This window comes from Symphalangus syndactylus, chromosome 19 (assembly GCF_028878055.3).
Source record: "Symphalangus syndactylus isolate Jambi chromosome 19, NHGRI_mSymSyn1-v2.1_pri, whole genome shotgun sequence".
NCBI lineage: Eukaryota > Metazoa > Chordata > Mammalia > Primates > Hylobatidae > Symphalangus > Symphalangus syndactylus.
Genome location: NC_072434.2, coordinates 42392589 through 42418939, shown reverse-complemented (window position 1 = coordinate 42418939; position 26351 = coordinate 42392589). Strand labels below are relative to the sequence as shown.

General features: G+C 44.1%; 1 protein-coding gene across 1 annotated transcript in view; it reads right to left on the bottom strand.

Annotated features, from left to right (window-relative positions):
* The window catches only part of ZYG11A (zyg-11 family member A, cell cycle regulator), a 63723-nt gene that overhangs the window by 20792 nt on the left and 16580 nt on the right, over window positions 1-26351 (bottom strand). Inside the window, exons 3-8 of the mRNA XM_055235239.2 lie at window positions 19496-20247; window positions 14494-14634; window positions 11201-11377; window positions 8055-8119; window positions 6987-7086; window positions 6848-6898 (exon numbers count right to left, since the gene is read on the bottom strand). Coding sequence (XP_055091214.1) covers window positions 6848-6898; window positions 6987-7086; window positions 8055-8119; window positions 11201-11377; window positions 14494-14634; window positions 19496-20247 — 1286 coding nt within the window. The remainder of the gene's footprint in view (window positions 1-6847; window positions 6899-6986; window positions 7087-8054; window positions 8120-11200; window positions 11378-14493; window positions 14635-19495; window positions 20248-26351) is intronic.

The following is a 26351-nucleotide window of genomic DNA, read 5'->3' as shown; positions in this document are numbered from 1 at the left end:
TTTTAGTAGAGACGGGGTTTCACCACGTTAGCCAGGATGGTCTTGATCTCCTGACCTCGTGATCCGCTCGCCTCGGCCTCCCAAAGTGCTGGGATTACAGGCATGAGCCACCGCGCCCGGCCACCACAAATTTGTTTTCCCACTGCATACAAAAGCTATGTTTACACTATAATGTAGTCTATTAAGTGTGCAATAGCACTACGTCTAAAAAACAATGTGGATACCTTTTTTTTTGAGACAGTCTCACTGTGTTGCCAAGGCTGGAGTGCAGTGGCGTGATCTCAGCTCACTTCAACATCCACCTCCCGGGTTCAAGGGATTCTCCTGCCTCAGCTTCCCGAGTAGCTGAGATTACAGGCTCGTGCCACCCCACCCGGCTAATTTTTATATTTTTAGTAGAAATGGGGTTTCGCCATGTTGGCCAGGCTGGTCTCAAACTCCTAACCTCACGTGATCCGCCCGCCTCAGCCTTCTAAGTTGCTGGGATTACAGGCATGAGCCACCACACCTGGCCCAATGTAGATACTTTAATTTAAAAATATTTTATGGGGCCGGGCGCGGTGGCTCACGCTTGTAATCCCAGCACTTTGGGAGGCCGAGGCGGGCGGGTCACGAGGTCAGGAGATCGAGACCACGGTGAAACCCTGTCTCTACTAAAAATACAAAAAAAATTAGCCGGGCGTGGTGGCGGGCGCCTGTAGTCCCAGCTACTCGGAGAGGCTGAGGCAGGAGAATGGCGTGAACCCGGGAGGCGGAGCTTGCAGTGAGCCGAGATTGCGCCACTGCACTCCAGCCTGGGCGACAGAGCGAGACTCCGTCTCAAAAAAATAAAAAATAAAAAAAATAAAAAGATAAAAATAAAAATATTTTATGGCTGGGCACAGTAGCTCACGCCTATAATCATAGCACTTTGGGAGGCAGTGGCAGGAGAATCGCTTGAGCCCAAGAGCTCGAGACCAACCTGAGTGACATGGCTAGACCCTGTCTCTATCAAAAAAAAAAAAAAACGTAAAAAATTATCTGGGTGTGGTGATATGCACCTGTGGCCCCAGCCACTCAGGAGGCTGAGGCAGGAAGATCACTTGAGCCCAGGAGGTCGAGGCTGCAGTTGAGATGTGTCCCCACCACTGCACTCCAGCCTGGGCAACAGAGCAAGACTCTACCTTAAAAAATATGTATATACATAGAGAGAGCAAGCTAAAAAACACTAAATCACCTGAGTCTTCAGCAAGTGATAATCTCTTTGCTGGTGGAGGGTCTTGTCTCAGTGTGGATGGCTGCTGACTGATCAAAATGGTGGCTACTGAAGGATGGGGTGGCTGTGGCAATTTCTTAAGATAGCAATTATGTTTGCCCCATCAATTGACCCTTCCTTTCAAGAAAGAACTTCTTTTTCTTTTTTTTTTTTTTTGAGACGGAGTTTCACTCTCTTGCTGCCCAGGCTGGAGTGCAGTGGGGCGATCTCGGCTCACTGCAACCTCCACCTCCTGGGTTCAAGTGATTCTCCTGCCTCAGCCTCCCCAGTAGCTGGGACTACAGGCGTATGCTACCACACCTGGCTAATTTTTGTAGTTTTAGTAGAGATGGGGTTTCACCATGTTGGCCAGGCTGGTCTCGATTTGTTAACCTCGTGATCCACCCACCTCAGCCTCCCAAAGTGCTGGGATTACAGACATGAGCCACCGCGCTCGGCCTAGAACTTCTTTCAAATTTGGAGTCAATCCTTTCAAACTCTGCTGCTGTCTCATCCAACCAGGTTTATATAATAAGTCAAAGTCCTTTGTTGTCATTCCAACAATGTTCACAGAATCTTCACCAGAACTAGATTCCATCTCAAAATACGTCTTTGCTCTTCCCTAACAAGCAATTCTTCATGTGTTAAAGTATTAGATTGCAGCAATTCAGTCACATCTCCAGGCTCCATTTATAATTTTAGTTCTCTTGGCATCTACAGTTACTCCTTCCACTAAAGAATTGGACCCCTCAAAGTTATCCACAAGGGTTCCAATCAACTTCTGAACTCCTGGTAATGTTCATATTTTGACCTCCTCCCAAGAATCATGAATATTCTTTTTGTTTGTTTGTTTTTGAGACAGGGTCTTTCTCTGTCACCCAGGCTGGAGTGCAAGGGCACAATCACTGCTCATTGCAGCTTCAATCTCCCTGGGTTCCGGTGATCTTACCATCTCAGCCTCCTGAGTAGCTGAGAGTACAAATGCATGCCACCATGCCTGGCTAATATTTTATAGAGACAGGGTTTCGCCATGTTGCCCAGGCTGGTCTCAAATTCCTGGCCTCAAGTAATCTGCTCGCCTTGGCCTCCCAGAGTGCTAGAATTACAGACATGAGCCACCGCTGTGTGTTTTCTTAATGATATCTAGAATGGTGAATCCTTTCCAAAAGGTTTTCAGTTTACTTTGTCCAGATTCATCAGGGGAATTCCTACCTATGGCAGCTCTAGCCTTATGTTTCTTTTTTCTTTCTTTCTTTTCTTTTTTTTTTTTTTTTTGAGACAGAGTCTTACTCTGTCACCCATGCTGAAGTACAGTGGCTTGATCTCAGCTCACTGCAACCTCCACTTCCCAGGTTCAAGTGATCCTCCCACCTCAGCCTCCTGAGTGTCTAGGATTACAGGCGTGTGCCACCATGCCGGGCTAATTTTTTTGTATTTTTAATAGAGACGGGATTTTACCATGTTGGCCAGGCTTGTCTGAAACTCCTGACCACAAGTGATCTGCCTGCCTCGGCCTCCCAAAATGCTGAGATTGCAGGCGTGAGCCACCACACCTGGCCACAAAATGTTTCTTAATAAATAAATAATATAATTAATAAATAATAAATTAATAATTACTCCCTTATCCATGGGCTGCAGAATGGATATCGTATAACAAGCAGGAAAATATTAACTTCCTTGCTTGTACATCTCCATCAGAATTCTTGGGTGGCTGGTGCATTATCAATGAGCAGTAACATTTTGAAAGAAATCTTGCTGGGTGTGGTTACTCACACCTATAATCCCAGCACTTTGGGAGGCCGAGGTGGGTGGATCACCTGAGGTCAGGAGTTCGACATCAGCCTGGCCAACATCGTGAAACCCCATCTGTACTAAAAATTCAAACTAGGCCAGGTGTGGTGGCTCACACCTGTAATACCAGCACTTTGGGAGACCAAGGCGGGTGGATTACCTGAGGTCAGGAGTTCAAGACCAGCCTGGCCAACATGGCGAAACCTCATCTGTACTAAAGATACAAAAAAATTAGCCGGGCATGGTGGCACACACCTGTAATCCCAGTTACTTGGGAGGCTGAGGCAGGAGAATGGCTTGAACTCAGGAGGTGGAGGTTGCAGTGAGCCGAGATTGGGCCACTGCACTCCAGCCTCGGTGATAAAGCCAGACTCTGCCTTCTTGACATCTCAAACATCTTAGTAATGAACACATCCAAAATCATTCTTGATTTTTATTCTTGATTTCATCTCTATTGTAAACAGACATACAAGTTAACAAGACAAAATAAACCTAATACTCAATATTAAATACTCATAAGCAGAAGATTCCACCCATAACAGCAATGCAAATGACAAACACTTGAACATACTTCTGGAGGACATGAAAGACTTGAAGAAACACACTTTTGTTCCAAGACAGGGGAAATTACAGGATGTCAATTTTTCTACATCAATCTATAATACAATCCCAAAGAAAATAGTTTTTTTTTTTCTCAGAAACAGGCAAGCCAATTCTGATGTCTGCACAGAAACAACAAATAGATAAGGATAACTAAAAGAAATCCGGGGACAGATCTTAAATATTTAAGTATTGATAAAGTTAGTGACCAAGCTGAACAAAATGGTAAAACCCCGTCTCTACTAAAAATACAAAAATTATCCTGGTGTGGTGGCATGTGCCTATAATCCCAGCTACTCAGGAGACTCCCACTTGAACCCGGGAGACAGAGGTTGCAGTGAGCCGAGATGGCGCCAGTGCACTTCCAGCCTGGTGACAGAGCGGGACTCTGCCACAAAAAAAAAAAAAAAAAAAAAAAAGATAAAAGTTACTGAGTAGACAGACACACAAATTAATGGAACAGAATAAAGTCCAAAACTAGATATATACAGGGGAATTTAATGATAAAGGTAGCATAATGAGTGCAAAGGCAAGTAGAAACACACAGAGAAGAAAACTTGAACTGACCCAACGTCTCAAAACAATTCCAAAGAAAAAAAAGAAAGAACAGAAATCATAGGATTAAAAACGTGAGGAGGCTGAATGTGGTGGCTACAAACACAGCTACTCAAGAGGGTCGCTTGAGCCCAGGAAGATGAAGCTGCAATGAACCATGATCATGCCACTTGCCACTACACACCAGCTTCAGCACAGGGTGAGATCAAGTCTCTTAAACAAAGCAAAACAAAGAATATTTTAAAATACTTCATGATGGAGGGAAATACTTTGGAGGTGTTCCATCAATCCCAGATGCATAATAAAAAAGAATGAATTCAACTACGTGAAAATAAAAAATTATTGCATCATAAAACATGCCATAAATGAATTAAAAATAGATAAACAGTAAAATGGGAGAAAATACATGCACCCAATATCATAGTCAAAGGCTTGTTTCCTTAATGTATAAAAAAATCCTATAAAGTAGAAAAAAGCCAGTAACCCAAAAGAAAACTTATAAAGGCCATGAATAGACAGTTTACAAAAAATATAAATGACTTGGCTGGGCGTGGTGGCTCACTCCTGTAATCCCAGCACTTTGGGAGGCCGAGGCGGGTGGATCACAAGGTCAGGAGTTCGAGACCAGCCTGACCAACATAGTGAAACCCCATCTCTACTAAAAATATAAAAATTAGCGAGGCATGGTGGTGCGCTCCTGTAATCCCAGCTACTCAGGAGGCTGAGGCAGGAGAATTGCTTGAACCCAGGAGACGGAGGTTGCAGTGAGCTGAGATTGCACCACTGCACTCCAGCCTCAGTGACATAACGAGACTCCATCTCAAAAATAAACAAATAAATAAATAACTCAACGAAAAAGAAAAAAAAGCCAGTTGTGGTGGCTCACACCTGTAATCCCAGCACTTTGAGAGGCCAAGGTAGGAGAACCACTTGAGCCCAGGAATTCAAGACCAGCCTGGGCAACACAGCAAGACGTCGTCTCTACAAATAACTAAAAGAAATATACATACACACACACACACACACGCACACACACACACATATGTATATATATATATATATTGGCTGGTCATTTGGTGGCATGCACCTGTGGCCCCAACTACTTGAGAGGCTAAGGTAGGAGGATCACTTGAGTCCAGGAGGTCGAGGCTGCAGTGAGCCATGATCACGCCACTGCACTCCAGCCTGGGCTACAGAGAGAGACCACACAGCTCAAAAAAAAAAAAAAAAAAAAAAAAAAGATGGCTCAAATGCCATCTAAAAAAAGTACAAAAATATGCTGAGACATTAATGATAAACATTCATAATAGGCTGAGTGTGGCAGCTCACACCTGTAAACCCAGCACTTTGGGAAGCTGAGGTGGGTGGATCAACTGGGTCAGGAGTTCGAGACCAGCCTGACCAACATAGTGAAACCCTGTCTGTACTAAAAATACAAATTAGCCAGGTGTGGTGGCACATGCCTGTAATCCCAGCTTTTTGTGAAGCTGAGGAAGGAGAATCGCTTGAACCCAGGAGGCAGAGATTACAGTGAGCCAAGATCGCACCATTGCACGCTAGCCTGAGCAACGAGAAAAAAAAAAAATCATATAATAAAATGAAAATAAAAAAATAAGTACAGAATAAAACAATGTTGTTTTTTGTTTCGTTGTTTTTTGAGACAGAATCTTACTCTGTCACCAGGCTGGAGTGCACCTGTACGATCTTAGCTCACTGCAACCTCCACCTCCTGGGCTCAAACAATCCTCATGCCTCAGCCTCCCAAGTAGCTGGGATTACAGGACGCACCACCACACCCAGCTAATTTTTATATTTTTGTATTTTTAGTAGAGACAGGGTTTCACCACGTTGTCCAAGATGGTCTCGATCTCCTGACCTCGTGATCCGCCCGCCTCGGCCTCCCAAAGTGCTGGGATTACAGGCGTGAGCCACAGCACCCGGCCCAATGATATAAATTTTTTAGTGAACGATGTTAACACAATCATAACATAAATACTGATTAATGATTTATTTAAAATCATGATATAAATTTGTTGGGGACTAGAGGAGGAAGTAATTTGTAGAAAGATATGTAGGAGGGCTAAGTTCTTATCTACCATAGTAGCAAAATCAGTAACACCTAAAACTGCTCTATCAAGAAACTACAGTATAAGCATTTTATTTAGAAATGTGGAGGTATGGCCAGGCGTGGTGGCTCACGCCTGTAATCCCTGCACTTTGGGATGCCGAGGCACACAGATCACGAGGTCAGGAGTTCCAGACCAGCCTGGCCAACATGGTGAAACCCCATCTCTACTAAAAATACAAAAATTAGCTGGGTGTGGTAACGCATGCCTATCATCCCAGCTACTCAGAAGGCTGAGGCAGGAGAATCGCTTGAACCCAGGAGGCAGAGGTTGCAGTGAGCCGAGATCGTGCCACTGCACTCCAGCTTGGGCGACAGAGTGAGATTCTGTCTCAAAAAAAAAAAAAAGAAAAAAGAAAAAAGAAATGTGGAGGTACATACCAAAAGAAATAGCTACAAAATTAGAAAGTTTCTTCTGGGGAGAAAGTCTTACAGATTTCTCACTTTAATAGGCCTTTTGGAATGATTTGATTTTTTTTTAAGCTACAATCATAAATTTGACTTTTTTTAAAAAAAGGTTATGAACATGACAAGGAACCTACCTTAACTGCCATGAAAAGCTCTTCAAGCTGTGCCATTTGCTCAGGTGAGAGCTATAAGCAAACAGAAAGGCTCAAGTGAACTATGGAATCTGTATAAAGACTAGAGAGACAGACATCTTGCCTTTAAGAAATCACAAACCTGCAGAGCCAGAATAGAGGTGACACTCACTGCCATTGTTTGCATCTTGGGGTTTTCATGCATACAGAGCCATCTCATGACAAACTTGGCGGCATCAAACCTGAAAAGCAGTATTTATTTTTCTCACAATTATATATAAAGTTTGTGAAACTACACAGAAGAAATCATTCGGCATTCCCCAAGTAATCCTATAACAAAAACAGTCTTGGACTTTTAAATCCTCAGCTATGAAAACCAAGAGCATTTGGCAGAGAGAAGACCAGGCAGGGGATAGGAGAGTATGCAAATAAGAACGTAAGCAAAATACACAGAATTTACATAAAGATGAGCAAATCTAAGAAAAAATGTATTTATCATTCAGTTTCTACTATGATAGGTCTGAAAAAGAAAGGGAGTTTCCAGAGTGGTAGCAATTTGTAATCTGAGTAGCAGACAATGCTAAAATGCTGCAGCAAACATCACTCAGTTACAAAGTGACTGAGCCTAAACCTTGTATTCACAAATCAGGGGCTTTGCTCTTGTTAGCTTGTGCCTCAATTCTCTGCTTTTTTATGTCAACTATTATAAATGTTTTAAAACTTGTGAATCTGAGAGACTGCAAAGGCCTCAAATCCTTCTGGAATGGCTAGGATGATGATGATTTTCTAAATAATTAAAAAGTAAATTACTAATAAAATAATAATTACATAACAAAATGAATAAATTACTAATATTCTTTATAATAACCTGTACTTACACTAGGAATTAAGTACTTTACAGACACTATCGTATCTAATGCTGGTAAGAGTCACTATTTTACAAATGACGAAACATATAAGCAAAGATAATGGAAGGGCTAGATCTTGAGTCCAAGTATGTTTGGCTCTCGGAGCCTGTTCTTATCCACTATCCTGTACTAGAATCACTTTAGGAGACAACATTTTCTAGTAGGGTACTTCTAATCACTTCTCTGTGGAAGAAACTCAACAGAACCTTCTCTCCAAACACCTTATCCTAGCCTTAATCAGGCCCCTGCATTTAATAACCAAAGGCCAACACCCCAATCAAATGACCAAGTCTTATACTTGCCTGTCAAATGGAACATCCACAAGAATCCTGGAATTGGTTAAGGAGAGAAGACAATTCTTCTGTAACTTTTAGAGAATAAAGAAAAATAATTTTGAACAAATGTAACATTCCATTCTAAACAAAGATTCCATGTATTTGGAAGTATTACCAGTGAGCTTTTCTTATTGAGAGCTCATTGTGTACCTGTCCCTATCCACGATTTTCATTTAATGCTGTAACTGATGACTGCCATGCAAGAATGAAGACTGAGTAGGATTTTCCAACTTTAAAAATAAGGTAGAAATAAACGAGGAAAACCACCTTCCTAATTGTATTTTTAAAAAATCAACTCCCCTGGCCGGGCGCGGTGGCTCACACCTGTAATCCCAGCACTTTGGGAGGCAGAGGCAGGGGGATCACGAGGTCAGGAGATTGAGGCCATCCTGGCTAACACAGTGAAACCCCGTCTCTACTAAAAATACAGAAAATTAGCTGGGCGTGGTGGTGGGCGCCTCTCGTCCCAGCTACTCGGGAGGCTGAGGCAGGAGAATGGCGTGAACCTGGGAGGCGGAGCTTGCAGTGAGCCAAGATTGAGCCACTGCACTCCAGCCTGGGCTACAGAGCGAGACTCCGTCTCAAAAAAAAAAAAAAAAAAAAATCCCTTTACAAAGTACACATTTGAATTAGATTTCACAAATCCATACCCCTGTGTAACCACTGCTACAATCAAGATATAATACTTTTATCACCCCCAGAGAGTTCCATTGTCCCCTCTTCAAGTCAGTCTCAACCCTATAAACCCTATCCTCAGAAAATTACAGTCATTATAGATTAGTTTTTTTAAGGTGTTATGCAAATGGAATCGTGTACTTCTGCTCTTTTGAGTTTGGCCTGTTTTGCTCAGCATATAACATTTTTGAGTTTCATCTACACTGCAGATATCAGTACTTCATCTCTTTGTGTGCCAAATAGTGTTTCCCTAAATAGATTTATTACAATGTATCTATTCGCCTGTTGTTGGACATTTGGGATGTTTCAAGTTTTTGGCAATAAATAAAGGTACTATGAACATTTGTGTAAATATCTTTATATGGATATATGCTTTCATTTCTCTTCAGTAAATACCTAGTAGTGGAATGACTAGGTAGTTTATAAAGTGTATACTTAATTCCTAAAGAAACTACCAAAGTGTTCAAATCTTTTGATCATTTTTATAACTGGTTTATTTGTACTGTATTAACAAGTTGAGTTCTTTATATACTCTGAATGAAGTCGATTCTCATATATATAAAATGAACATGTTTCCCAGTCTATCATCTACCTTTTCATTTTAAAAATGTTTGTTGTGGGGGAGGGAGCCAGGCATGGTGGCTCACTCCTGTAATCCCAGCACTTTGGGAGGCTGAGGCAGGAGGCAGAGGTTGCAATGAGCCAAGATCGTGCCACTGCACTCCAGCTTGAGCAACAGAATGAGACTCCGTCTCAAAAAAAATAATGAAAATAAAAATGAGTGTAGGCCAGGCGCGGTGGCTCACGCCTGTAATCCCAGCACTTTGGGAGGCCAAAGCAGGCAGATCATGAGGTCAGGAGATCAAGACCATCCTAGCTAACATGGTGAAACTCATCTCTACTAAAAATACAAAAAAAAAAAATTAGCCAGGCATGGTGGCAAGTGCCTGTAGTCTAAGATACTCGGGAGGCTGAGGTAGGAGAATGGCACAAACCCAGGAGGTGGAGGTTGCGGTGAGCCGAGATCACACCACTGCACTCCAACCTGGGCAACAGAGTGAGACTCTGTCTCACAAAAAAAAAAAAAAAAAAAAAAAAGTGTGTGTATATATGCATGTGTGTGAGAGAGAGAACAGCTTTTAATTTTGATGAACTTTCATTTTTTTCTTTTATAATGTGTGCTTTTTGTATCCTAACATATCTTTACTTACCCCAAGGTCACAAATGTTTTCTCTTATTTTTTTTTTTTGTTGTTCGTTTGTTTTTGTTAGACAGGGTCTTGCTTTGTTGCCTAGGCTGGAGTGTAGTGTCTCAGTGCAGCCTTCAACCCCTGGACTTAAGTAATCCTCCTACCTCGGCCTCCCAAGTAGCAAGGACTACAGATGCTTGCCACCATGCTCAGCCAATTTTTATTTTTTATTTTTAGTAAAGACTGGGTCTCACTATGTTGCCCAGGCTGATCATAAACTCCTAGCCTAAAGTGAGCCTGCCCCCTTGGTCTCTCAAAGTGCTGGGATTACAGGAATGAGCCGCTAAGCCCAGCCTTGCTTTTATATTTAGATGTATGATTCAATTCAGCTTAATTTTCATGTGTGGGGTGAGGTAAAGGTCTAAACAATAAAGTGTTAATAGATGTTTCTGGGCAAAGGGTTTCTGAGAGATTGTTAAAATATTAACCTCAGGCCAGGAGCAGTGGCTCGCACCTGTAATCCTGAGGTCTGGAGTTTGAGGCCAGACTGACCAACATGGTGAAACCCCATCTCTACTAAAAATACAAAGGAATTAGCCAAGTGTGGTGGCATGCACCTACAGGCCCAGCTACTTGGGAGGCTGAGGCAGGAGAATCGCTTGAACCCGGGAGGCAGAGGTTGCAGTGAGCCAAGATCACACCACTACACTCCAGCCTGGGCAACAAGAGTGAAAATCTCTCAAAAAAAAGAAAATTTTAGCCTCACTGCTTATCTGTATTTCCTATTTTTTCTATAACAAACACAAACTATTTTATTTACTCTCTTTCTCTAATAGGACGAAAAACCAGAACTAAATAATATATATTTTTCACATATTTATCCTCATGTTAAAAAACACAAATTGTCTGACGCATGCCGTGGCTCATGAGGCCAGGAGTTCGAGACCAGCCTGACCAACATGGTGAAACCCCGTCTCTACTAAAAATACAAAAATTAGCTGGGCGTGGTGGTGCACGCCTGTAATCCTAGCTACTCAGGAGGCTGAGGCAGGAGAATTGCTTGAACACGGGAGGCAGAGGTTACAGTGAGCTGAGATCGTGCCACTGCACTCCAGCCTGGGTGACAGAGAGACTCTGTCTTTAAAGAAACAAAAACAAATTGTGCCACAGCACTCTGGCCCGGGCAACAGAGCTGAGACTCTATTAACAACAACAAAAAAAGCATAAACAAATATTCAATTGAAATTACCTGCTGGTAATGGGGGAAATTTTTCAGAGCCTTGAAAAGTAGACAGGTGACCTCTGACAACAGGCGAACAGGCATCCCCTTGGCCAGGCCCTGGCGTGTTAGGTTGAGAGCGCAAGCACTGGCTGTGAACTGCACTCGCAAATCCAACGGGTGATTCCTCATTCCTACAGCCACAAGCTGAAGATGAACCTATTTTTAGTGCATATGATGGCAGTAACATTCTCTATGCTGTCTTGTGCATGTTTTGGTTGGCAGAAATCTTCGTTTATTGGGACAGGAACAGATTTTCCCTATCCCAAGCATTTATTCTTTAGAACATCAAAGTATTACAGCAAAGCCTTCTAATCCAAATGGAGTCACTAACTATCTGTGTCACTTTGGCCAAGTCACTTCCTTTCTCTAGACCTCTATTTCTTTATCTGTGAAATTAACTTCAGAATCATTTATTGAGCCTCACTCCATACAAGCTACTGTGACAGGTACTGCAGGGGACACAAACATGAGTGAGAGCTACTCATTAGCATAAAGCCTTGTGAGAGTAATAACACTGTGAGAAATGCCAAAAACATAAAATTGAAGAAAAGCACCATAAAAGACGCATCAATGAAGTGATATCTGAGGTAGTTATGGAAAGAGTGGCCATTTCTGGGAGAGAATCAGAAGAACACACTGAGAGAGCACATTTAGGCAGAGTCTCAGGATTTACACAGGAGGAGAAAAATGTAGGGGCAGAATGGACAGGGTATTCCTAGGGGAAAGAAGTGTGATAAAGAAAAACAGAAAGTGGGAAAAAGGGATGGGATAAATCCACCAACAGAGGAGAAGAATTTGAAAAATGGTAAAACAAAACATTAGGTAACTTGAAGCTATACTGTGGAAGACCTAGAACACAAATGTAAAATGAGGGCACTGTTCTAAGCTTAGACCCCACATGCTCTGCCATTCAGGGACACTGTGATCTGTTTCCTCTACTAGAGACAGACCTGGGATATACTTCTGCTATGGAAAATGACTTTTTTTTGTATATTGCTAAATTGATTTTTCAGTTTCATTAGATTGCCATCATCTGCAATTTAGAAATCCAGAAACCAAAAGAAATGTAATTTTCACAAAATCTACAGAATCTTAGCATGAAAAGAAATTTAGAACATCTAAATTCAGCCTAGGCAACATAGTAAGACCTCATCTTTATGGAAAAACAAAAAAATAGCCAGGCATGGTGGGGCATGCCTATAGTCCCAGCTACTCAGGAGGCTGAGGCAGGAGGATCACTTGAGCCCAGGAGGTCAAGGCTGCAGTTAGCTGAGATCATATCATGCCACTGCACTCCAGCCTGGGCAACAGAGAGAGACCCTGTATCAAAGAACAACAACAAAAACAAACAAACAAAAACAGAAAACATCTAATTCAATATCTTCCTTATAGATGGAAAAAAAGGTCCAGAATTTTTAATTTATTATATTTTTTTGAGTTGGGATCTTGCTCTGTTACCCAGGCTGGAGTATAGTGGCACCATCATAGCTTACTGTAGCAGCCTCAAACTCCTGGGCTTGCCGGGCATGGTGGCTCACGCCTGTAATCCCAGCACTTTGGGAGGCCAGTGCGGGCAGATCACGAGGTCAGGAGATCAAGACCACCCTGGCTAACATGGTGAAATCCCGTCTCTAGTAAAAGATACAAAAAATTAGCCAGGTGTGGTAGTGAGCGCCTATAGTCCCAGCTACTTGGGAGGCTGAGGCAGAAGAATGGTATGAACCCAGGAGGTGTTGCTTGCAGTGAACAGAGATCGCGCCACCGCACTCCAGCCTAGGTGACAGAGCGAGACTCCATCTCAAAAAAAAAAAAAAAAACTTCTGGGCTCACGTAGTCCTCCAATCTCAGTCACCCAAGTAGCTGGGACTATAGGCATGTACAACCATGCCCAGCTAAATTTTTTTTTTCTTTTTTGAGACAGAGTCTTGCTCTGTCGCCCAGGCTGTAGTGCAGTGGCATCATCTGGGCTCACTGCAACCTCCGCCTTCCAGGTTCAAGTGATTCTCCTGCCTCAGCCTCCTGAGTAGCTGGGATTACAGGCACCTGCCACCACGCCTGGCTAATTTTTGTATTTTTAGTAGAGACGGGGTTCTACCATGTTGGCCAGGCTGGTCTCAAACTCCTGACCTCAGGTGATCTGCCCACCTCCGCCTTCCAAAAAGTGCTGGGATTACCGGCGTGAACCATGGCGCCCAGCCAGAAGATAATTTTTTTTTTTTTCTTAAATTTTTGTAGAGAAAGGGTCTTACTAATGCTGATCAGGCTAGTCTTGAACTCCTGGCCCCAGGAAATCCTCCCATCTCGGCCTCCCAACCAAAGTGGCGGGATTACAGGCATGAGCCACCAGAGCTGACCCAGAGTTTTTCTTTATACAGCTTTTGAGCTGTAAATAAAGTTAATCTCCCATGCTGTAAAAATATTTTTTTTTTGAGTCTCACTCTGTCGCCAGGAGGGAGTGCAATGGCGCAATCTTGGCTCACTGCAACCTCCGCCTCCCGAGTTCAAGCGATTCTCCTGCCTCAGTCTCCCAAGTAGCTGGGACTACAGGAGTGTGCCACCACGCCCAGCTAATTTTTGTATTGTTTTTAGTAGAGACGGGGTTTCACCATGTTGGCCAGGATGGTTTCAATCACTTGACCTCGTGATCCACCCGCTTCGGCCTCCCAAAGTGCTGGGAAAATATCCATATTTTTAAGGAATTGCAAAAAATTACAAATAATAAACACAAGATTTTTCTTAAGACCTTTCATTGTTATGTTTCACTAAAAACAACTACAATTTTCAAATAAACACATGTATAAAAGAAAAATAAGTAACTGCAGTTTTCTTTCCCAAGCCACTTAATACTTGTAATTACATTTACAATAAAACGCAACCTTCCCTAAACCAAAGCTAAGTTTGGCTATATCAATAAAAGCAACTTTATGTTATTCACAAAATACTTCAAGTGGTAGACTTGGCCACCCTTAATTATTTTTATTTTGTTCTGTGCTCGTTTTCTTTCAGAAAGCCACATGATCCTATTATTCCCTTACTTAGACCAAATTTTAACTGTTTTGATTCTAATTTATTCCACATAAATCCAGATGCTCAAAGCAAAAGACACTTTGGCAGCTAAGCTTAACATTCTTTGCTTTATGAGAGCACTTGACTCACTATAGAATAAAGCATATAATTTATTATATTCAGTGTGGTTCGTGAACAATTATTAATTGAACCAAGTTAAGAAGTAATAGCAAAAATTGTCTTTCTTCAATTACCTTTAAAATAGCAGGCATGGTTACCTCCATTGAAAATGTCTCTGTGAATAGCCTGTAGAGGGCTTCCTTCACAAAACATGATCTGTTCCTATATCGGCTCAGTGCTTCTGAAATATGACTCATACTGGCTCCTCCAGCAACCTGAAAATAAAGATGTTACCAAATAGGTTTCACCATTCACATTTTTTCACCATTCATTTTTAACCACAGGGTTTTTGGGGGTATACAGTGTTTGAGACAATAATAACAAATGTTCAATTAAATGTTCCAGGTGTTGGCCAGGCGCGGTGGCTCACGCCTGTAATCCCAGCACTTTGTGAGGCTGAGGCAGGTGGATCACCTGAGGTCAGGAGTAGAGACCAGCCAATATAGTGAAACCCTGTCTCTACTAAAATTACAAAAATTAGCCAGGCGTGGTGGCAGGCGCCTATAGTCCCAGCTACATGACAAAATATGCTGAGAGAAATTAAAGATCTAAATAAATGCAGAGATATACTGGATTCAAGAATCAGGAGACTAGCGCCAGGCGTGGTGGCTAATGCCTATAATCCCAACACTTTGGGAGTCTGAGGCACAAGGGTTGCTTGAGCCCAGGACTACAAGACCAGCCTGGGCAACATAGTGAGACCTCACCTCTATTTTTTAAAACAACATGAGACTCAACGTTATTAAATGGCAATTTTCCTCAAACTGACCTACAGATTCAATGCAATCCCAACTAAAATACCAGTAGTCCTTTTTGTACATATTGACAAGTTGCTTTTATGATTTATATGGAAATACAAAGAACCTAGAATAACCAAAACAATTATGAAACAGAATAACAGTTGAAGAAGTCACATTACCCAATTTCAAGACTTCATATAAAGTTATAATAATCAAGACAGTAGGCCGGGGTGCGATGGCTCAGGCCTGTAATCACAATACTTTGGGAGGCCACCGCGGGCAGATCACCTGAGGTCAGGAGTTCAAAACCAGCCTGGCCAACATGGTAAATCCTCACCTCTACTAAAAGTACAAAAATCAGCTGGGCATGGTGGTGCATGCCTATGCCTATAGTCCCAGCTACTAGGGAGGCTGAGCCAGGAGAATCACTTGAACCCGAGAGGCAGAGGTTGCAGTGAGCCGAGATCACACCACTGCACTCCAGCCTGGGTGACAGACCAAGACTCTGTCTCAAAAAAAAAAAAAAAAAAAAAAAAAGACAATATAGTATAAGTATAGACGAACAGATAAAAATAAAGAGCCCAGCTGGGTGCAGTGGCTCACAACTGTAATCCTAGCACTTTGGAAGGACGAGGCGGGCAGACCACGAGGTCAGGAGATAGAGACTATCCTGGCTAACACGGTAAAACACCATCTCTACTAAAAATACAAAAAATTAGCCAGGCGTGGTGGTAGGTGCCTATAGTCCCAGCTACTCTGGAGCCTGAGGCAGGAGAATGGCGTGAACCCAGGAGGCGGAGCTTGCAGTGAGCAGAGATCGCGCCACTGCACTCCAGCCTGGGCGACAGAGCAAGACTCTGTCTCAAAAAAAATAAAAAATAAAGAGCCCAGTAACAGACTCACACATATACAGACACCCAATTTTCAACAAAGATGCCAAGTTAATCCAAGGGGGGAAGAGAGAATCCTTGGTGGTGAGCCAAGATCGGACCACTGCACTCCAGCCTGGGCGACAGAGCAGGACTCGACTGTCCCAAAAAAAATTTGGGGATCTCGGCTCACAGCGGAGTTGCAGTGAGCTGAGATGGTGCCATTGCACTCCATCCTGAACAACAGAGTGACTCTGTCCCAATAAAAAATTAATTAATTAATTAATTTACAACAATTGCTAATTTCAAATAAAAAGAATAAAATATTAACACAACTAATGAGTATACAAATCACTTTATTCTCTTCCCCTACAAAGAACTAAGGAGGTATTATTATAAAGAAAGAGTTATTTTAAAACAACAGCTCTGGGCCAAGCATCGTGGCTCATGCCTGTAATCCCAGCGCTTTGGGAGCCCAAGGCGGGTGGATCACCTGAGGTCTGGGAGTTCGAGACCAGCCTGACCAACATAGCGAAACTCTGCCTCTACTAAAAATACAAAAAATTAGCCAGGTATGGTGGTGCACACCTGTAATCCCAGCTATTCCGGAAGCTGAGGCAGGAGAATCGCTTGAACCCGGGAGGCGGAGGTTGCAGTGAGCCGAGATTGAGCCATTGCACTCCACCCTGAGCAACAAGAGCACAACTCAGTCTCCAAAAAAATAATAATAATAATAATCAGGCCAGGAGCGGTGGCTCACGCCTACAATCCCAGCACTTTGGGAGGCTGAGGCGGGCGGATCACTTGAGGTCAGGAGTTTGAGACCAGCCTCAACATGGGGAAACCCCATCTCTACTAAAAATACAATATTAGCCAGGTGTAGTGGTGCATGCCTGTAATCTCAGCTACTCGGGGGGCTGAGGCAGGAGAATTGCTTGAACCTGGGAGGCAGAGGTTGCGGTGAGCCGAGATCGAGCCATTACACTCCAGCCTGGGCAACAAGAGCAAAAACTCCACCTCAAAAAAAAGATAAATAAATAATAATAATAATAGCTCTGAACCTTGGCTCTAAATTATAATTAGCTGGGAGTTTTTTTAAAATCCTGATGCCCAGGCCAAGTCCCAGACCAATTAAATCATAATCTCTGGGGGACATGACACAGGCATCAGTAAAGCTTCCCGGTGATTACAATGTACATCTAAGGTAAAGAACCACTGTTTTAAAAATATATATTCCTAGCCACATATATTTAAACATATGTTCAAAAGTAACACCATGAGCCAGGCACAGTGGCACGTGTCTGTAGTTCCAGCTACTTGGGAGGCTGAGGCAGGAGGACTACCTGAGCCCGGGAGTTCTGGGCTGTAGTGTGCATGCCAATTGGGTATCCACACCAAGCCCAGCATCAATATGTTAAGCTCCTAAGAGCAGGGGACCACCAGGTTGCCTAAGGATGGGTGAACTGGTTGAAGCCGGAAATGGAGGTCAAAACTCCCATGCTAATCAGTAGTGAGGTCATGCAACATAGTGAGACCTTGCCTCTAAAAATATTAAAATTTTAATTTAAAAATTTTAAAAATGAATAAAAAATTAACATCATGTGCATCTATAGACTTACCCCATCATCCCATCAATGCTCAATACTTTTCTCTTAGGTAATCTTTTTTTTTTTCTTTTTTTGAGACAGAATCTCACTCTGTCACCTAAGATGGAGTGCAGTGGCGCGACCTCAGCTCACTGCAACTTCTGCCTCCCAGGTTCAAGCGATTCTCCTGGCTCAGGCTCCTGAGTAGCTGGGATTACAGGGGTGTGCCACCACATCCAGCCAATTTTTGCATTTTTAGTACAGAAGGGGTTGGCTAGGCTGGTTTCCAACTCCTGATCTCAAGTGATTCACTCGCCTTGACCTCTCAAAGTGTTGGGATTACAGGCGTGAGCCACCATGCCAGGCCATCTTAAGTAATCTTTCTAAAATTGCTTTTCGTATGATGTAAATGTTCTAAAGAACAACAACAAAAACCCCAAAATGTAAAATTGCTTGTCAACACTTCACCCAAAAATAATGTTAGCCATGTTGATCACATACCTTATCCATTATATTCTGCTCTTCACAGAGGTGAAGAACACAAGTTTTAGAGTCATAAAGACTTTGGCACAGGTCCCCGCTCTAGCACTTAATAGTTCCACGATTGTGGGTAAGTTGCTAAACCTCCTCAAGCGTCCACTTTCCTCATCCGTGTAAAATGGGAGGATGAAAGGAGAAAACCACATGCAGAGCATGGTGCCCGGCACATAACAGGGAACATATAAATGGTCCTGATCGCCGGGTGCAGTGGCTCACTCCTGTAATCCCAGCACTTTGGGAGGCCGAGGCAGGCAGATCACCTGAGGTTGGGAGTTCGAGACCACCCTGGCCAACATGGTGAAACCCCGTCTCTACTAAAAATAAAAAACTAGCTGGGCATGGTGGTGCATGCCTGTAGTCCCAGCTACTCGGGAAGCTGAGGCAGGAGAATCACTTGAACCCAGGAGGCAGAGGTTGCAGTAAGCCGAGATGGCACCACCGCACTCCAGCCTGAGTGACAGAGGGATACTCTATCTCAAAAAAAAAACAACAGTCCTGATTATCAAGCCAACAAGGAGACATGGAGGCTGGGACTATATCTTCTTTTTTTTTTTTTTGAGACTGAGTTTCACTTTTGGCCAGGCTGGAGTGCAGTAGTGCAATCTCAACTCACTGCAACCTCCACCTCCCAGGTTCAAGCGATTCTCCTGCCTCAGCCTCCCAAGTAGCTGGGATTACAGGCGCCCACCACCACACCAGGCTAATTTTTGTATTTTTAGTAAAGACCAGGTTTCACCATGTTGGCCAGGCTGGTCTCGGACTCCTGACCTCAAGTGATCTGCCCGCCTTGGCCTCCCAAAGTGCTGGGATTACAGGCGTGAGCCACCGTGCCCAGTCTATATCTTAATATTATATTCTCACGTGTGGCCGGGCACAGTGGCTCATGCCTATAATCCCAGCACTTCGAGAGGCCGAGGCAAGCAGATCACCTGAGGTCAGGAGTTCGAGACCAGCCTGACCAACATGAAGAAACCCAATCTCTATTAAAAATACAAAACTACCCGGGCGTAGTGGAACATGCCTGTAATCCCAGCTACACGGGAGGCTGAGGCAGGAGAATCGCTTGAACCCAGGAGGCAAAGGTTGCAGTGAGCCGAGATCGCGGCATTGTACTCCAGCCTGGGCAACAAGAGTGAAACTCCATCTCAAAAAAAAAATAATAATATTCTCACAACCTTCCACATAGTAGGTGCACAATAATCGTTAATTATTAAATAAGCTCTTTAAGGATTTTTTTATCTGTCTCTGTAACCCTAATACCTAGTAAAAATTCTGGTCTATAGCACGAGTTTAATAATGTTCTAAACAAATGAAATAAAACTTATTCAGATAAGAACAAACCCTCAAGCCTTGCTTTGTAGTAAAGAAGTCAGAATAGCCAGCATCTGTGGCCAATAGTCCCACAAATTGCATGGCAGGCCGCTGTCGTATAAACAGTTCTACAGCTTCATCAGTGATGCAATTGCCCCCAGAAATATCCAAAGACACAACATTGGGCAGGATATCCTTCTGCTGCAGCAAATGAAAAGCTAGGTCTGATTTGAGTTGCCTGTGATCAGAAATATCAAGGTGAAGCAGACATTTAAGTTCTCTAATGACTGCAAGAATTTGTGGTTTGGTCATGGTCAGGCATTTCAGATAGTGCATTGTGAGAGACTTCAATCGATCCTTACAGGTAAGCAGTGCAGAAATATCAGTGACTAGAGTATTAGAGATATCTAAGCTTTCCAGTCTTGGTAACTGAGAAACATTAGCCAGGTCTTCAGTATGAAAACAAACATTAAAAACACTTAAAATGCGAAGACCAGTGAGCTGACTAAAGAACAGTAATCTTGAATTTTGAGGGATGCTTGTTGAGTCTAACAGGAGACACTGGAGGTTTTGCTGGATCCAGCTATTGCTGCAGAGTCCACTTATGATGTCTGGAACTGGGAGGTCAGGGTGCACTGCAGTAGCATTCAGTTCAATGAGCTTATGATGGCAGAAGGCTTTTATGAATGCAGCTGTAGAGATTTTAGCTTTTTGGATATTGACCAGCTTCAGTTTCATTTGGTTGCCTCGGAAAATGCTTGCTGTTCTGTCAGTCAGCTTGCCTATAAAAGAACCAGAACCAACTTGTAATGACAACTAGATCTCATGTCTTTCCAGGATAAAATGTGGCAAATAATTAAGACAGATGTTAATAGTAACAATAATGACAACATTTACTGCTCTGTGCTAGCATTGTTCTAAACTCCTTTAATAAGATGATTATCTCATGTATTCTTTGCATTAATACTATAAAGGAATTATTGTTACTACTACTATGTAGCTGAGGAAACTGAAACTTGAATAGGTTAAGTAATTTATCCAAGGTCACCATCAGAATCAGGAGTCAACCCCAGTTTGGCTGTAGAGCCCAAAATTTTATCTACAGTAACCTTGCTCACAGAAAGGAAGAACAAAATAAAATAGGTAGATAAGTACAGGATATACAATATACAAGTACCACTACTAATATTATTTTTAACCAAATTAGTAGATAATATTTGACAAGTAACTTACCTCTCTGGGCCTCATTTTCCTCATCGTTAAACGAATGGGTTGTCCTATTTTTCATTCACTACACATCTTTTTTTTTTTTTTTTTTTTTTTTTTGAGATGGACTCTTGCTCTGTCGCCCAGGCTGGAGTGCAGTGGGGGGATCTCGGCTCACTGCAACCTCCACCTCCCAAGTTCAAGCGATTCCCGTGCCTCAGCCTCCCAAGTAGCTGGGACTACAGGCATGAGCCACTGCACCTGGCCTACTACACATCTTCTATGGTGAGATCCTATGTTATGTAACAGGCACGTAAAGTAATCAGACACCTGTGACCACAAGGAATTCAGTATAGGGAGGCATACCAGGTAAATAAATAAGAACAGTAGCGTGCTATGTGTAGTAGTGGTATGTACCTGGTATTGAATTTGCACAGATGAGACCGACTTAACTTTGAGGAAGGTTTTAAAGACAAAATCAGTTTGCCAGGGGGAGGGTGAATATGTCGAAGAAATGGAAGACACAGAGCAGCAAAGCACTCAAAACGCAGAACAGCACTACTGGAACATAGGGCCTGTTGGGGGGCATGGCTGGAAGCAAGGATGAAGAGGATGGTAAAAGGCCTGTCCACAAAGCTAGGAAATTCAAACTTTTACCCTATGGACAATGAGGAACAATTCAAGACTTTTTGAGCAGAAAATGAATGGTCTTTTTTTTTTTTTTTTTTTTGAGACTGAGTTCTGCTCTTGTCACCTAGGCAGGAGTGCAGTGGCGTAATCTCGGCTCACTGCAATCTCCACCTCCTAGGTTCAAGTGATTCTTCTGCCTCAGCCTCCCCAGCAGCTGGGATTACAGGCACCTGCCACCATGCCCGGCTAATTTTTGTATTGTTAGTAGAGACGGGGTTTCACTATGTTGGCCAGGCTGGTCTCAAACTCCTGACCTCAGGTGATCCACCCGGCTCGGCCTCCCAAAGTGCTGGGATTACAGGCGAGAGCCACTGCACCTGTCCGGTCATCACATTTTGATGTAGCTTCTTTAAAAAAAAAAAAAAAGAGGGTTATAATTACATTTTTAGAAATACCAATTTTGTGACAGAGTAAAGAATTTAGGGCCAGGCACAGTGACTCATGCCTGTAATCCCAACACTTTGGGAGGCCAAGGCGGGTGGATCACTTGAGGTCAGGAGTTCAAGACCAGCCTGGCCAACACGGTAAAACCCCATCTCTACTAAAAATACAAAAGTTAGCCGGGCGTGGTGGTGCACACCTGTAGTCCGAGCTACTCAGTCGCTGAGGCACGAGAATTGCTTGAACCTGGGAGGGAGGCAGAACAGTGAGTCGAGTTGGTGCTACTGCACTCCAGCCTAGGGGACAGACTGAGACTGCCTCTAACCAAAAAAAAAATAAGAGAGAAAAAAGAAAAATTTAAGCTGTGCACAGTGGCTCATGCCTGTAATCCCAGCACTTTGGGAGTCCCAGGTAGGTGGACTGCTCAAGCCCAGGAGTTTGAGAGCAGCCTGGGCAACATGGGGAGACTCTGTCTCTACAAAAAAAAAATTTTATTTAGCCAGGCATGGTAGTGCACACCTGTAGTCCCAGTTACTCGGGAGGCTGAGACAGGAGGATCACTTGGGCCCAGGAATTTGAAGTTACAGCAAACCATGATCACACCACTGCAGTCCAGCCTGGGCAACACAGTGAGAACCTGTCTCAAGAAACATAAAATAGCTCCCTCCCTCCCTTTCTTTCTTTCTTTCTGATGGTCTCCCTCTGTTGCCCAGGCTGGAGTGCAACGGCATGATCTCGGCTCACTGCAGCCTCCCTGCCTCGGGCTCCCGTGATTCTCCTGCCTCGGCCTGCCGGATACCTGGGATTGCAGGCGCACACCACCACACCTGGCTAGTTTTTGTATTTTTGGTGGAGACGGGGTTTTGCCGTGTTGGCCAGGCTGCTCTCCAACTCCTGACCTCGAGTGATCTGCCCGCCTCGGCCTCCCAAAGTGCTGGGATTACAGACGGAGTCTCGCTCACTCAATGCTCAATGTTGCCCAGGCTGGAGTGCAGTGGCGTGATCTCGGCTCGCTACAATGTCCACCTCCCAGCCGCCTGCCTTGGCCTCCCAAAGTGCTAAGATTACAGCCTCTATCCGGCCGCCACCCCGTCTAGGAGGTGAGGAGCGTCTCTGCCTGGCCGCCCATCGTCTGGGATGTGAGGAGCGCCTCTGCCTGGCCGCCCCGTCTGGGAAATAAGGAGCGCCTCTGCTCGGCCGCCGCCCCATCTAGGAAGTGAGGGGCGCCTCTGCCCGGCCGCCCCGTCTGGGAAGTGAGGAGCGCCTCTGCCCGGCCGCCCCATCTGGGAAGTGAGGAGCGCCTCTGGCTGGCCACTGTGCAACCTTCCAGGTGTGAAGTGACAGCCTTCGTTGTAGAATGAATGAAGACACTGGCACTGATTATATAACACCTTGGCACTATCTCGTCGTTGATGGTGGAGGTATTGGAATTACAGAAGAAAGCAAACACACAAATTTGACTAAAGGCGATTTTGTGACTTCTTTCTATTGGCCCTGGCAAACCAAGGTTATTCTGGATGGAAATAGCCTTGAAAAGGTGAGATATATATATATATATATATATATGAACGTATCTGAATTTTTTTCCCCGTATAATTCTTACTTTGTGCATTTGATATTCAGTTGTGTTTATAATCATGGAAAAATAAAAGCATATATTTTCTTTAAAAAAAAATAAAATAAAATAGGCTGGGTAGGCCGGGCGCGGTGGCTCACGCTTGTAATCCCAGCACTTTGGGAGGCCGAGGCGGGCGGATCACGAGGTCAGGAGATCGAGACCATGGTGAAACCCCGTCTCTACTAAAAATACAAAAAATTAGCCGGGCGTGGTGGCGGGCGCCTGTAGTCCCAGCTACTCAGAGAGGCTGAGGCAGGAGAATGGCGTGAACCCGGGAAGCTGAGCTTGCAGTGAGCCTAGATTGCGCCACTGCACTCCAGCCTGGGCGACAGAGCGAGACTCCGTCTCAAAAAAAAAAAAAAAAAAAAAAATAGGCTGGGTGCAGTTGCTCACGCCTGTAATTGAAGCACTTTGGGAGGCTGAGGCAAGCAGATTACCTGAGGTCAGGAGTTTCAGATCAGGAGTTCAAGACCAGCCTGGCCAACACCGTGAAACCCATCTTTACTAAAAATACAAAAAGTTGGCAAGGCATGGTGGCAGGCCCCTGTAATCCCAGCGGGAGGCTGAGGCAGGAGAAATGCTTGAACTTGGGAGGCAGAGGTTGCAGTGGGCTAAGATCGCGCCATTGCACTCCAGCCTGGGCAACTCTTAAGAGCAAAACTCCATCTCAAAAAAATAAAAAATTACAAAATGAAAGTAGCAGCATTCATTGAGATAGGAAGAAAATCAGGAGAATATGATGACTCAGCTGCCCAGAGAAAAGTGCAGGACACCAAGGGAATAATTGGTAACATGATTCAAAAGTTTATGATAAAGGGCTGGGAACTCTGGGGAATGACAGTAGACGAGGTAAAATAAACCAAGGAAAATCAATCAAGGAGTGTTCAGAGTATCCAATATAGGACCTTAAGAAGCACAAAATATGGCTGGGCACCGTGGCTCACACCTGTAATCCCAGCACTTTGGGAGGCCAAGGCGGGCGGATCACAAGGTCAGGAGATGGAGACATCCTGGCTAACATGGTGAAACCCTGTCTCTACTAAAAATATTTTTAAAATTAGCCAGGCGTGGTGGGGGGTGCCTGTAGTCCCAGCTACTCGGGACGCTGAGGCAGGAGAATGGCGTGAATCCAGGAGGCGGAGCTGGCAGTGAGCTGAAATCGCGCCACTGCACTCTAGCCTGGGCAACAGAGCAAGACTCCATCTCAAAAAAAAAAAAAAGGAAGAAGAAGCACAAAATACTTAAGGTGCAGATAGAAAAACAGGAGGAAATTGTGGAAGAGTAATCCAGGATACAAGAAAAAAAACAAAACAGAAAACTAGGCCAGGTGCAGTGGCTCACGCCTGTAATCCCAGAACTTTGGGAGGCCGAGGTGGGCGGATCACAAGGTCAGGAGATCAAGACCAACCTGGCTAACACGGTGAAACCCCGTCTCTACTAAAAATACAAAAAATTAACTGGGCGTGGTGGCGGGTGTCTGTAGTCCCAGCTGCTGGGAGGCTGAGACAGGAGAATGGTGTGAACCCGGGAGGCAGAGCTTGCAGTGAGCCGAGACTGCACCACTGCACTCCAGCCTGGGCGATAGAGCGAGACTCCGTTTCAAAAAAAAAAAAAAACACAGAAAACTATTCTAAACCAGAAAGGTGAAGGAGAATAATGACCACTAAAAGTCAAACCAACAAGAAACTCTGATAATTTTTTTTTTTTTTTTTTTAGACAGTTTCACTCTTGTTGCCCAGGCTGGAGTGCATGGTGCAATCTTGGCTCACCGCAACCTCCACCTCCCAGCTTCAGGTGATTCTCCTGACTCAGCCTCCCGAGTAGCTGGGACTACAGGTGCCCGCCACCACACATGGCTAATTTTGTATTTTTAGTAGAGACGGGGCTTCTCCATGCTGGTCAGGCTGGTCTCAAACTCCCGACCTCAGGTGATTCGCCTGCCTCAGCCTCCCAAAGTGTTGGGATTACGATTTTTTTTTTTTTTTTTGAGACGGAGTCTTGCTCTGTCGCCCAGGCTGGAGTGCAGTGGTGCATTCTTAGCTAACTGCAAGCTCCGCCTCCCAGGTTCATGCCATTCTCCTGCCTCAGCCTCCCAAGCAGCTGGGACTACAGGTGCCCGCCACCACACCCGGCTAATTTTTTGTATTTTTAGTAGAGACGGGGTTTCACCGTGTTAGCCAGGATGGTCTCAATCTCCTGACCTTGTGATCCGCCCGACTCGGCCTCCCAAAGTGCTGGGATTACAGGCTTGAGCCATGGCACCCAGCCTTTTTTTTTTTTTTTTTTTTTTTTAAGAGACAGAGTCTCACTCTTGCCCAGGATGCGGTACAATGGCACCATCACAGCTCGCTATAGCCTCGAACTCCTGGTTCCAAGCAGTCCTCCCACCTAGGCCTTCCAAAGTGCTGGGATTATAGGCATGAGCCACCGTGCCCAGCCACTCCCGATAATTTAATGGATCTAGACAATGATCATCCATCTGTGGCCACCACAATCACAAAAACAAACCAACCTCATCAACTCCCTGAAGAAAGCACATAGCACCACACCAAGAGTTTAAAAAACAACAACAACAAAAAAAAACCCAACATGAACTTGATCAAGCGTCTACCTCCAACGTTCAAGTGACAGGATATACAGGGATCAGAGGAACACACCAAAATCATAGCACTTATATGACAAAATCCCTATTGTGGAAAATTTACACAACAAATGATCAGTTTTATAACCTGGGATTACAGGTGTGAGTCACCACGTCCGGCTGTAATTTTTGCATTTTTAGTAGAGACAGGGTTTCACCATGTTGGCCAGGCTGGTCTCAAACTCCTGACCTCAAGTGATCTGCCTGCCTCGGCCTCCCAAAGTGCTGGGATTACAGACGCGAGGCACCGTGCCTGGCCCATAATCAATTTTAGAACCTCAAACTTTCCACCACCTCATAAAGAAACCTTATGCCCTCTAGATTTTACTTTCCTTTTCCCACATCCCTCC